The 14221-nt window shown below is 46.7% G+C and overlaps 1 protein-coding gene across 3 annotated transcripts in view; it reads left to right on the forward strand.

Annotated features, from left to right (window-relative positions):
* The window catches only part of LOC126481132 (laminin subunit gamma-1-like), a 338089-nt gene that overhangs the window by 228938 nt on the left and 94930 nt on the right, over positions 1 to 14221 (forward strand). For all 3 annotated transcript variants that reach the window (XR_007587516.1, XM_050104679.1, XM_050104680.1), the window contains exon 15: positions 5019 to 5149. Coding sequence is in view for 2 of the 3 variants with exons in the window: in XM_050104679.1 (XP_049960636.1) it covers positions 5019 to 5149 (131 nt within the window). In the remaining variant the exon portion in view is untranslated. The remainder of the gene's footprint in view (positions 1 to 5018; positions 5150 to 14221) is intronic.

Genomic DNA, 14221 nt, shown 5'->3' on the forward strand with positions numbered 1-14221 from the left:
AGACTCCTTGCTAGAATTGCCATTGCTGCTGGTACCATTGTGGACATACAAGGAAACTTTGGATGGATATGACAATCGATGCACATTTAAGCAGTTCCTGTGGATGCCACTGCTGTAATTAGGGTGCTAATCTACCCACTGTGTAAGTCATCCCTAACATCAGAAATTGACATTCAGGGACCATACGCACTATAACAAAATTCATCAAACCATGGAAAATCCAGGATGGAATGTAACCATACTATGAGAAGGAAAGTTGCTACTCACCCATATAGTGGAGATGCTGAGTCACACATAGGCACAACAAAAAGACTGTCACAGCTGCAGTTTCAGGCAACTGTAGCCACATTGCAAGCAGCAGCACCAGTGCATGATGGGAGTGGTGACTGGGTGGGGATGAGGAGCAGGCTGGGGTGTGGAAGGGGAGAGATAATAAGGTGAGGGGTGGACAGTGAAGTGCTGCAGATTAGATGGGGGCATGCAAGAGGTGGGCAGAGGGGGGGGGGGGGGGGGGGGGTAGCAGAAAAGATAGCGTGTCATGGTGGATTGAGGGCTGTGTGGTGCTGGAATGAGAACATTGAAGGTGCTGGATAAGTGAGGACAATGACTAATGAAGGTTGACGCCAGGAGGATTACGGGAACATAGGATATACTGCAGGGAAAGTTCCCACCTGTGAAATTCAGAAAGTCCGGTGTTTTGGATCCATATGGCATGGACTGTGAAGCAGTCATTGAAATGAAAGATTTCATGTTTGGCAGCATATTCAACAGCAAGATGGTCCACATGTTTCTTGGCCACAGTTTGTTGGTGGCCATTCATGTGACCAGACAGCCTGTTGACTGTCATGCCAACATATAATGTGGCACAAGGTTGCAGCTTAACTTGTAGATCACATAATTGGTTTCACATGTAGCCCTGCCTTTGATGGGATAGGTGATGTTTGTGACTGGGCTGGAGGACATGGTGGTGGGAGGATGTCTGGGACAGCTCTTGCATCTACCTCTATTACAGAGGTATGAGCCATGAGGTAAGTGGTTGGGAGCAGGCATTGTGTAGGGATGGATGTGTGTATTGTGTAGGTTTGGTGGATGGCAGAATAACGCTGTGAGAAGGGTGGGAAGGAGGTCAGGACATTTCTCATTTCAGGGCACAATGAGAGGTAGTTGAAACCCTGGCAGAGAATGTAATTCAGTTGCTCCAGTCCTGGGTGGTACTGAGTTACGAGGAGAATGCTCCTTTGTGGCCAGATGGTGGAACATATGGAGGTGGTGGGAGACTGGAGAGATAGTGCATGGGAAATTTGTTTATGTACAAAGTTGGGAGGATAATTACAGTGCGTGAAGGCTTCAGTGAGACCCTCAGTATATTTTGAGAGGGATCGCTCATCACTACAGGTGCAATGACCATTGGTGTGATAGGCTGTATGGAAGGGACTTCTTGGTATGGAACAGGTGGCAGCTGTCAAAGTGGAGGTATTGCTGGTGGTTAGTAGGTTTGATATCAATGGATATACTGATGTAGCCATCTTTGAGTTGAAGATCAACATCTAGGAAGGTGACTTGTTGGGTTGAGTAGGACTAGGTGAAGCAAATGGGGGAAAAGTTGTTGAGGTTCTGGAGGAATGTGGACAGGGTTTTCTCACCCTCATTCCAGACCAAAAAGATGTCATCAATGAATCTGAACCAGGTGAGGGGTTTAGGATTCTGGGTGTTTAGGAAGGATTCCTCTAGAAAGCCCATGAATAGGTTGGGATAGGATGGTGTCATGCAGGTGCCCATAGCCATTCCCTGGATTTGTTTGTAGGTAATACCTCCAAAGAAGAAGTAATTGTGGGTGAGGATGTAGTTGGTCATAGTGACTAGGAAGGAGGTTATTGGTTTGGAATCCTTCAGGAATTGGGAAAGGCAGTGTTCAATAGTGGTAAGGCCATGGGCATGACGGATGTTTGTTTAAAGGGAGGTGGCATCCATAGTGGTGAGCAGGGCACCATGTGGTAAAGGGACAGGATCTGTGGAGAGCCAGTGGAGGGAATGGTTGGTATCTTTTATATAGGAAGATAGGTTTGGGGTAATAGGTTGAAGGTGTTGGTCTATGAGAGCAGAGATTCTCTCAGTAGGGGCACAGTAACCGGCCACAATGGGGCATCCTGGGTGGTTGGGTTTATGGACTTTCTGAAGCATGCAGAAGGTAGGAGTGTGGGGAGTGGTAGGGGTGAACAGAAACAATTATTATTATATTATGTTACATAACATTATATTGTAATACTATATAATATTATATAATTATTATAATAATCCAGTTGGATCTCCAGTGAGTCCTCAAATCCTTAGGCCTATCCCAGAACCTCTCCTCAGAGCCCATCTCTCTGCTCTCCCCTACCACTCCCCACACTCCTGCCTCCTACATTCTTCGTAAAGTCCATAAACCCAACCACTAAAGATGCCCCATAGTGGCCAGTTACTGTGCCCCCACTGATAGAATCTCTGCTCCTGTAGACCGACACCTTCAACCTATTACCATGAACCTACACTCCTATATAAAAGGCACCAACCATTTGTCCACCAGTTCTCCACAGTTCCTGTCCCTTTACCACATGGTGCCCTGCTCATCACTATTGATGCCACCTTTCTTTACACTAACCTCCCTCATACCCATGGCCTTACTGCTATTGAACACTACCTTTCCCAATGCCCAACGGATTCCAAACCAACAACTTCCTCCCTAAGCGGCATGACGAACTATATCCTCACCCACAATTACTTCTCCTTTCAAGGCATCACCTACAAACAAACCTGGGCTGTGGCCATGGGCACCTGCATGGCACCATCTTATGCCAATCTATTCATGGCCCATCTAGAGGGATCCTTCCGAAACACCAAGAATCCTAAACTCCTCACCTGACTCAGATTCATTGATATCTTCATGATCTGGATCAAGAGTGAGAACACCCTGTCCACATTCCTCGAGAACCTCAACAACTTTTCCCCCATTTGCTTCACCTAGTCCTATTCAACCCAACAAGCCACCTTCTTAGATGTTGATCTCCACCTCAAAGATGGCTACATCAGTACCTCCATCCATATCTAACTTACTAACCAGCAGCAATAACTCCACTTCGACAGATGCTGGCCATTCCATACCAAGAAGACCCTCCCATACAGTCTAGGCATGCATGATCATCACATCTGCATTGATGAATGGTCTTTATCAAAATATACTGAGGGTTTCACTGAAGCCTTCACAGACCGTAATTATCCTCCCAACTTTGCACGTAAACAAATCTCCAGTGCCTTATCTTTCCTGTCTCCCACTTCTTCCCTAAGTCCCACCATTCGGTCAAAGAGGAGCATTCTCCTTGTAGCTCAGTATCGCCCAGGACTGAAGCAACTCCACCGGGGTTTTGACTACCTCACATTGTGCCCTGAAATGAGAAATGTCCTGACCACTAACCTTCCCACCCCTCCCACAGTGGTATTCTGCCATCCACTGAACTTACACAATATACTCGTCCATCCCTACACAATGCCTGCTCCCAACCACTTACCTCATGGCTCATACCCCTGTAATAGACGGAGATGCAGGAGCTGTCCCATACATCCTCCCACAACCACAATCTACAGTCCAGTCACAAACATCACCTGTCCCATTAAGGACAGGGCTACCAGTAAATCCAGTCTTGTGATCTACAAGCTAAGCTGCAACCAGTTTGCTGCATTCTGTGTGGGGATGACAACCAACAAGTTGTCTGGCCACATGAATGGCCACCAACAAACTGTGGCCAAGAAACAAGTGGACCACCCCATTGCTGAGCACGCTGGCGAAGATGACATCCTTCATTTCAATGACTGCTTCACAGCCTGCACCATATGTATCCTTCCCACCAACACTAGCTTTTCTGAACTGCACAGCTGGGAACTTTCCCTGCAATATATCCTATGTTTCTGTAATCCTCCTAGCCTCAACCTTCATTACTGATTGTCCTCACTCATCCAGCCCTTTCCCTGTTCACATTCCAGCTCTATGCAGTGCTCATTTCACCATTGCACCCACTCTTTTTACTTCTCTCCTTTTTCGTACCACCGCCACCCCCCACCTCTCGCCTGCCCCTCGTCTAACCTGCAGCACTTCACTGTTCACCATCCCACCCTACTATCCCTCCCCCTCCCCCTCTCCACCCCAGCCTCCTCCTTACCCCACACAGATGTCACTCCCATCATGCACTGCTGCTGCTGCTGCTGCTGCTGCTGCTGCTTGCAATGTGGCTGCAGTTGCGTGAGACTACAGTCATGTATGTGTGTGTGTGTGTGTGTGTGTGTGTGTGTGTGTCTGTCATCTATTTTTGACAAAGGCTTTCTGGCTGAAAGCTTTATTTGTGACTGTCTTTTTGTTGTGTTTATCTGCAACTTAGCATCTCCACCATATGGTGAGTAGCAACTTTCCTTTTCATAACTAAATATATTTGTTTTGATGTTTTTTTTACCTCCTGTATTAATCTGTATGAATAGTTTTGGAACATCCTTTATATCACTAACTTGTCCCTTATTATCTTTGGTATCTCTCTGTTTCATATTTTGTTTGCCATCTTAAGTTTTAAGGTTTATCATCACTTTCTGAATGTCTCTAGTTTCTTTATTTCCATGAGTCACATTTTACTTTTGCTGAGCATATGAGAACTGTACTTTTGAATTAAACAAATGAGATGTACACTTAAACTCTTTCTCTTAATTTTCCATTGAAAACTATGTATGTAACTACAACTATTATATCTTAAAACTATTGTTTTTCCTGTATTTTACTCTTACTTTTAATATTTCTGTGTGCCAATTTGTGGGCAACAGAAATAGTAATTATTCCTAGATTTTACGTAATGTTTATCTGCTTTTGTACTTTCTGAGAGCACAGAGACAACTTGTTCACTCTCAGTTTGTGTTTGATAAGAATCCTTGAATTAAATGATGGATTTCCTGTAAGACATGTCAGCTGGAAGGAATAATGCCCAAATTCTTCCATTTTACAGAACAATACAGATTATCTGGATGTAATTGGATCAATCTCTCTGAATGCAGCTCAGACATTATCAGCTGCTCTGAATCATCAAAATTACCGAATTTTTCATATCGCTAAAGAAGCAAAAGCAATGGTTGCCAGGTAATCCTATTGTAATATTACTGATTGTACTATTTTTAGTATGTGGTCATACCAAACAATCAAAGAGAAAAGGCAGTCACTGCCAGATAACTATTTTTTTAGTTTCACTTAATTGTACAGTTTTTAGTTTGTGTGGACACCAACCATCAGACTAGCAATTCTTCTCGGTTTAGTGTTTTTCTTGTGAGTGCTGTATGGTGGAGCAGGATGGCCCTCTGTAAGCTTGTGTTGCATAAAGAGAAGGGAAAATAATAGCATCTGTAGGGGTAGCAATTACTTGTTTGAAGATAAATGGTAAGAAGATGCACATGTTAAGAAGCTGTTGTGATGTACTCTTCTGTGGCAGCAATAATTTATTATACATGTACAGGAACACTGCAACATGAAACAAAAGTTAAGAACTTAATTTTTTCATCATAATCAATGGTTTTTGAAAGCATGCAAGTATGTCATTCATGGTTTAAATAATGAAAAACTGCATCAGTTACACATTTTTCCATCCTTAGCACAATGTGTTTTAAGAATTTATTCTCAGTTTCATGTACATTTGGTTACGTGTATATTTTTGTGATGTTTACATTTGTGATTTTCTGCCTCTCTTGTGCTGGAGTTGTCTTTTTGAGGTTATAAAGTATTGTGCCTCTTCCACTACACAGAAAAAAAAAAATATATATATATATATATATATATATATATCACACACACACACACACACACACACAATTTAAGAATTCGCTGATTGCACCATAGGTGTTTGGTGATAGTGATAGTGGTGGAAGCTATCACAATAGTTACTTAGCTACACTCAATCAGTATGCCAAATGATATGTGCTGATGCGTAACTGCACTCTATCAATCTCACATGCAGGCATGGTCAACTTACACAGCAGTAAGAACACTCCATTGTGCCAGCTGTGCAGAATCCCTCAATGTAGTGGTGTTATGGTTAGATCACAACATGGCACCAGCTGACTAGCAGAGAATGAGAGTAAACTTGTGGCTGTTCAGGCATAAACTGACTGAATAGCTGGTCTCATGTGATTAGTGGGCCAAAGATGCTTTGGTTTCCTTGCTGCCAGTGCCCTCACCAGACATAGATTTAAAGACACTTATCGATAGTTCCGCATCTTCCATATATATCTGGTGGGGTTACAAGATCTCTTCCATGTGGAATTGGCACATAGGGCTGAAAGTGACCAGGCCAACATAGGGAGGACAGCAAGGTTGCAGTGAGCAGTTGCTAGAGGAAGTATCTGGTCATTTCCAAGGTAATACTCTGGTTCCCACACAATGGTCGCAGAACCAAAGGTAGAGACTCCAAAGGCAGTATGAGAACTTTGTAAGCAGGCTATGTCAATGCTGGTACCAGTAGCCCTGGCAGTTCTTCACAAGGGGAGATGGATTGATGTCTACAAGGGTCCACTGTACTATCTGGGAGGGAAGGACCAGATGTCCATCTACAGCAAGGCGATGAAAGACCTGATGTTGGGTATGTCACCACTGCAGCAGTCCTCTGGATGGGGAGACATCTGGTTGGAATGCTGCAGCTGAAGCAGTTTACTGTGTCTGCACAGCATCCCTCACATAGTCATTACCAGAACCAGCTGGCATCCTTATTGTATTGCAGTGAACCCCTGGAACCAATCTGGAGTCCGCTCGAAAGTGTGCCCCCCCATCAAGGTGCCATTCAAAATGGTGTTGCTTCCTATTTGGCTCGTTCATGTAGTAAGAAGAGAAGATTCAGCAGTTTACAATGATGGCATGGGCGCAGAAAGTTGTTAGCTGATCATCCTGACTTCATGAGGAAAATGAGAAAAGGAGTCTACCACAATAAACCAAACTGCTTCAAGGAAGGAGCCAATGAAATCCACATGCAGCTGAGTGTACTGTTTTGAACATCCTCTTCAAAAGAGGCATGTGTTGTGCCACTCAAAATGGTGAATCAATATTTCATCACCTGTGATAAAGTTTGACAAGAATCAGCAAGCAGTTTGGTAGAGATGTTGCCTCTTTCCTCCTTATGCTTCTCATTTGGGTTTTGAGGAACCCAGTGGGCACAAACCTTTGACTGTGCTAACTTGTGATGATGTTCGGTTCGTGGGGCACTCGACTGCATGGTCATCAGTGCCCGTACAAAGTCCCAGTTTTTGCACAGTCCAATTTTTTTACACAGTCCAATCTAGCCACTGTCACGAATGATGATGATGACAAAATGATGAGCACAACACAAACATCCAGTCCTCAGGGAGAGAAAATCCCCAACCTGGCTGGGAATCAAACCTGGGACCCCGTGATCCAGTGGCAGCAATGCTAGCCACTGAATGACGAACGGCAGACGTACTAACTTGTGAACAAGTGTGTCAGCACTACCAACAGAGGTGTGAAGTTTACCACTGAGTTGCTTGATTGTTATTTGTCAATTGTTTCAAATAAGAGTGTCCATGCCTTGCAACATTGCAGACATCACAGTTGTGTGCAGTCAACCTATTTGTAAGAGATCAGATATATTTCTTTCTCCTTGTTCTTTTGATGACCTACACTTTGGCCAGCAATTTACAGTTCTTTTCTCCACTGCTGAGAGCCTGCAGACATTGTTTAAATGCCTGTGAATATTTCTGATGGTCTGGTCTTCTGCTAAAAGAAATTCAATAACTGCTCTTTGCTTGGAATGCACCTCAGTTGCAGATGCTGTTTTGAAAACCAGCTATAGTGCTTCTATCTACCAGGAGCTACTGCAAATATTTAGATGATACAGGAATGTTAAATGATGTCACAAACAATATAACAGTTTTTGAACAAAAATTGGCTGATAAAAAATATATTGTATCATTTATTTAGTGCCCCTAATAATTAACCTTACCTAAAAGCAATTGACTTGGGAGCTGGAGTTTTCTGTAGTGCTATGACATTTTCTTGGACCAAAGGCCTGCTTTACTGAGAATGTTGCTGAGGTACATGACAGAACACTGGAAAAAAGAAACATTTGAAAAAATTATGCATGACACTTGAAAAAATTACGCATGAGGCCTTTGTCTGCAAGTGCCATGAAAACAAGATGCAAATTATGTAAATGTTCTTTGTTAGTATGTCCTGTTGCCGAAATGTCATACATGTAGTTTGCACAGTAGGGGATGCCTGTAATGAACTGTTCCAAAAATCTTTGGAATATGGCTAGTGCACTAGCAATTTTGAATAACAATCTATTATACTAATAGAGGACAGGGGAGGTGTTCAGCACCAAAATTTTCTGGATTTGTTATCTAATGGAGGTTGAGAATAAGCTTCTATGAGATGGTTTTGGAAAAAAAGGTGATCCCAGACAGTTTAGAAAAGAGCTGATCAAGGGTTGGCAACAGCTATGAATCTACTTCTGCTTGTGCATTGACTGTAAGCTTAAAATTGCCACACAAGTGAAGGAAGCCACCTGGCTTTCATACTACCATCAAAGAGTAAGTCCATGGGCTAAAAGAGATGAGGAAAAACATTTGTTGTTTTTCCAATCTGCCTGATTTCAGGGTAACTTCATCTCTGAGTGGTTCAAATGGCTCTGAGCACTATGAGACTTAACATCTGAGATCATCAGTCCCCTAGAACTTAGAACTACTTAAACCTAACTAACCTAAAGGACATCACACACATCCATGCCTGAGGCAGGATTCGAATCTGCGACCATAGCAGTCACACAGTTCCAGACTGAAGTGCCTAGAACCGCTCAGCCACACTGGCCGGCATCTCTGAATGCTATCAGAACTTGACAAGCTTAAAAAAAACAGCAGCCCAAAGGTTTTAACACAATGGGGACATGAAAATTCAAAACCTTAACTAAACCTGTTGTTGTGACAGTGCCACGACATTCAAAAGTGCCGCTACGTTAGTACGCGAACACGGCGATAGAGGCGCTCCGCAGCTTGGCCGAGCGCGGGAGCGCCACCTGGTTATGAACGGCGCCGGCCACATGTCACGGCCCGGCAGTCGAATGACAGATACGGAGTTAGTAACATGTAACCCGCTAGTGTTTCTACTTTTGGATCTCCACGCACTTTAGTAGTGATTAAAGGTTATAACACTTTTTGGCGACGAGGTCGGATATTTTTTTTCCTGCGTTGTGGACTTGTGTGTTCGTGTCGGGGCAGACATGGAACAGCTTATGCAAGCGCTTATTGAACAACAAACACAGCTGACGGCTGCTATTCAGGCGTTGTCGACGTCGCTTACTCATCGTCTGTCTTCCTCTTCTCCGCCTCCGTTCCCTCCTTATGACGAGGCCGCTGAAGACTGGGAGGATTATGAGAAGCGTTTGCGGCAACACTTCTTGGCTTTCGGCGTTGTCGACGCTCCTATGTGTAAGTCGTTATTTCTATCTTGGATTTCCCCACGGATCTATCAGCTGCTATCTCAGTTAGCCCCTCTGCGGGAACCTGCCTCTCTGTCCTTCCAAGAAATGTGTGACTTATTGTCTAACTATTACCGAAAAAACACCCATGTCGTTGCCGCCCACGTGGCTTTTTACCGGTGTCGTAAACAGCCCCATCAATCTTACCGGGCTTGGGCGGCGGAACTCCACGGTCTGAGTCGGAAATGTCAGTTTGTCACGGACACTCATCATGAGTCTTACGCTGATTCAATGGTTCGGGACGCTATTTTACGGCTTGCTCCTGATAAAGAAGTTCGGCAACGTGCCTTACAATTGCCAAACCCGTCGTTGTCGGAAGTTCTCAGCATCGCTCAATCCTTTGAAGTGTCTCACGCTGCTGGTGCGCAAATAGACGCGTGGTGTGATGTAGGCGCTGTCCAGACCACTTTCGACGCAGAAAATGTGCCTGTTTCACAGGGAAACGACGATGTGGCGGCTGTGCACTCGCGTCAACAACGTCGCGTTGGGCCGCCACACTCGCAGCGAAAACAGCAACCCCAGAAGCAGGTTCGTTCCGCCCTTCCTTCTTGTCCACGTTGTTTCGTACAGCATGACAGAGCCGCGTGTCCAAAACGTTGGGCCACGTGTAATTCATGTAGGAAAAGAGGCCACATTGCTTCTGTGTGTCAGTCCCCTAAAGTTCCTGTCGCCGAGGACGAGGCATCGGACATGGATGTTAACTGTGTGCTTTCTCAAACGAATAAGTTGTTTGTTACTGTTCGTGTTCTGGATAAAGACATTCGCATGCAAGTGGACACTGGCTCTGCAGTAACTCTCATTAATTCTCGCACGTATTTGGAGTTGGGCTCCCCTCCCTTGTCTCCCGTTACGCGCAATCTACGAACTTATAATAAGCAGAAAATTCCTATTGTTGGCCAGTTTGATGCTTCCACTGCCTACAAGTCTGTTGTTAGGCCCCTCACGTTTTATGTGGTGGATCATGCGGGCACTGAAAACCAGTTCGGTTATGATGCTTTCCAGTTGTTCGGGTTTTCCATTGATGATGATGTGCACCTCATATCTGAGGACATTCCGTATCCACAGCTGGATGGCTTGTGTTCTGAATTCTCGTCCGTGTTCTCTGCTGGTCTGGGTCGTGCCAAGGAGTTTGAAGCCCACATTACTCTTAAACCTACGGCTCGCCCTAAGTTTTTCCGGGCACGCCCTATTCCAATGGCGTTGCGTGCGCCTGTCAAAGCTGAGATAGACAGGTTAACAGCTTCGGGGATTCTCCTTCCTGTTACCTCCAGCGAATGGGCATCGCCCATCGTGGTGGTTTCTAAACCAAACGGGAGTCTGCGATTGTGTGGTGATTTTAAAGCCACTGTCAACGCTCAAAGCCTCATTGACACTTATCCTCTTCCCCGTCCTGAGGAGTTATTTACCAAGCTCGCTGGGGGCCAGTTCTTTTCCAAACTTGACTTATCGGAGGCGTACCATCAGTTGCCGTTGGATGCATCTTCCAAGGAATTTGTCATCAACACTCCTTGTGGGTTGTATCAGTACCAGCGGTTACCATTTGGCGTCGCTAGCGCACCGGCCATTTTTCAGCGGTTTTTGGAACAGCTCACGGCTTCCCTTCCCGGCTGCATCAACTACCTGGATGACATTGTTGTCACGGGGGCCTCCACTGAGGAGCACCTTCGCAATTTGCGTTCACTGTTTCGGGTTCTGCATTCAGCAGGGTTGAAGTGCAATCTGGACAAGTCTCAGTTCTTCCAACCCTCCATTGTGTATCTTGGTTTCCACTTGTCCCGTGAGGGTATACGCCCTCTACGACAGCACGTTGCGGCCATTACCGCTCTACCCCGGCCGTCTACGGTCAAAGAACTTCAGGCGTTTCTAGGCAAGGTTGCTTATTATCACAAATTCATTCCCTCCGCGGCGGCGGTGGCTCATCCTCTGCATCAGCTGTTACGCAAAAACGTTCCTTTCTGTTGGACCGCCGAGTGTGAGCAGGCTTTTGTCCGCCTGAAGGCTCATTTGCAGTCGGCGCCTTGTCTTGCCACATTCCGTCCGGGTCAGCACTTGGTTCTGGCGACTGACGCGTCACAGTATGGCCTAGGGGCTGTTCTCGCCCATCGGTATGAGGATGGGTCGGAACGACCCATCGCCTACGCTTCCAAGACCCTCAACGATGCCCAACGGCGTTACTCTCAAATAGAAAAGGAGGCGCTCGCTATCATTTATACTCTGAAAAAGTTCAGCGTTTTTTTGTATGGTTCTAAGTTTCACCTCATCACCGACCACAAGCCGCTGGTCTCTCTGTTCAGCCCCTCGGCGTCGCTTCCGGATAAGGCAGCTCACCGCCTGCAACGTTGGGCCTTATACTTGTCTCGTTTTCACTATGAGATTCACTATCGCCCCACGGCCCAGCACGCCAACGCTGACGCGTTGTCGCGTTTGCCGATGGGCCCCGACCCGGTTTTCGATCGCGATGAACTCCTCTGTTTCCACATTGATGAGGAAGAACGTCGTGCGGTCGAGGGTTTTCCACTTACAGGTTCGCAGGTCGCGTCGGCTACTGCACGGGACCCGATCCTGCGTCAGGTGATCAGTTTTGTTCAGCGTGGTTGGCCGGACAGGACCAAGGGCCGGGCGTCGGATCCCCTTCGCAACTACCATGCCTTGCGCCTTCGTCTGTCTGTTCGTGAGGGTGTTGTTCTTCTGGCCACGGATGGCGCATCTCCACGGGTTGTGGTGCCCGCCTCTCTTCGCAAAGCTGTTCTCAAACTATTGCATGGGGGCCATTGGGGGATTTCTCGGACTAAGTCCCTGGCCCGCAGGCACGTTTATTGGCCCGGTATCGATTCGGACATCGCCCACATGGTCGCTGCGTGTGATCAGTGTGTTCAACAACTGGCTGCGCCTCGTACTCTGCCCTCTCCGTGGCCTGATCCGGCGCAGCCGTGGGAACGGGTGCACGCTGACTTTGCCGGCCCCTTCCTCGGCACTTATTGGCTACTGTTGATTGACACCTTCTCGAAGTTTCCGTTTGTTGTTCGCTGTCCGTCGCCCACCACTGCGGCGACGACGCTGGCTTTGTCAAAAATCTTTGCGCTAGAAGGTCTTCCATCCACGATTGTCACGGACAATGGCCCTCAGTTCTCTTCGCAGGCCTTCCGTGATTTTTGTACTGGACAAGGGATTCATCATGTTACAGCACCGCCCTTCCATCCGCAATCGAATGGGGAGGTCGAGCGCCTTGTCCGCACTTTTAAAAGCCAAATGAAAAAATTCCTTAGTGATTTTTCCACAGATGACGCTCTGTTGCAATTTCTGAGTTCTTATCGCTTCACGCCTCTGGGTGATCGCAGCCCTGCTGAACTCTTGCATGGCCGCCAACCGCGCACCCTACTGCATCTGCTTCACCCTGTCAGGCCTTGTACTGTGTCCCCTAGTGCGGGAAAATACCAGGTGGGCGCTGACGTGTGGGCACGGGGGTATGGATCTCGCCCTAAATGGATTCCAGGGGTGGTCCAGGCTCTTCGCGGCCGCCGGCTTTGTGAAATACGTACGGACGACGGCATGGTTGTTCGCCATTATGACCAGATGCGCCCACGAGTGGTGGCCACGCCGGTACCACCGCCCCTTTTTTCGTCTCCACCAGCCTGAGAAGCCAGTCCTGTCGCTGCTGCCGATCTTCCGGGCGTGTTGCTGCCGCCGCCGTCGCTACCGCTTCCGAGTACGCCGGAACCGGCCCCAGTTGCGACGCCGCCTTCTCCGGGACCCATCTCGCTGGAGCACACCCCCAGGTCCACGACACCTATGGATGCTGCTCCGGAGTTTTCACCCATCATCTCGTCCAGGAGGCACGTTCCACGCGCCAGCTTCCGTCCTGGACATTTTCGACCATACTCTCGTGTTTCTCCGCGGGATCTTCTCGGGACCTCCCAAGAGGCCATGGATGTCTCCGCACTGTCCGTGTCTCCACGACAGTGAGCGGTTTTTTTTTCAAGGGGGGAAAAGTGTTGTGACAGTGCCACGACATTCAAAAGTGCCGCTACGTTAGTACGCGAACACGGCGATAGAGGCGCTCCGCAGCTCGGCCGAGCGCGGGAGCGCCACCTGGTTATGAACGGCGCCGGCCGCATGTCACGGCCCGGCAGTCGAATGACAGATACGGAGTTAGTAACATGTAACCCGCTAGTGTTTCTACTTTTGGATCTCCACGCACTTTAGTAGTGATTAAAGGTTATAACACCTGTATAAAAAAAGTGCAAATCAGAAGTAGATGCTCTCTATTGCTTCACATTGCACTGAAGCTAGCCACAGGATGCTGAACAGAAAACCCAAATGTGGAGTATGCATGCAGTCCAAAAATGTTTTCTATGAAAGGATCTGCAGTCTGCAGCAATCAGGGAAGTTACTGTCCGAGTAATGTGGTTATATCTAACTGACACTGAAATCTCATGGCACCCATAAATCCATAATTTTGGCTGCACATTGTCCAATGGCAGAGCATCAATACTGAAGTATGATGACTGATTTATCATCAACACTGATGCACGAGTATCAGAGAGAAACATCACTGGTACTTCTTGTAATACTGCATGTAAGATTATCTTCCTATGCCCTATTTTACCATTACTGTCTGTAATATTATTAATCTGATTTGGTGTAGGACATTGCATGATACCTGCCACAATTTGAGACAC

The sequence above is a fragment of the Schistocerca serialis genome, chromosome 5 (assembly GCF_023864345.2).
Source record: "Schistocerca serialis cubense isolate TAMUIC-IGC-003099 chromosome 5, iqSchSeri2.2, whole genome shotgun sequence".
In the NCBI taxonomy this organism is placed as follows: domain Eukaryota; kingdom Metazoa; phylum Arthropoda; class Insecta; order Orthoptera; family Acrididae; genus Schistocerca; species Schistocerca serialis.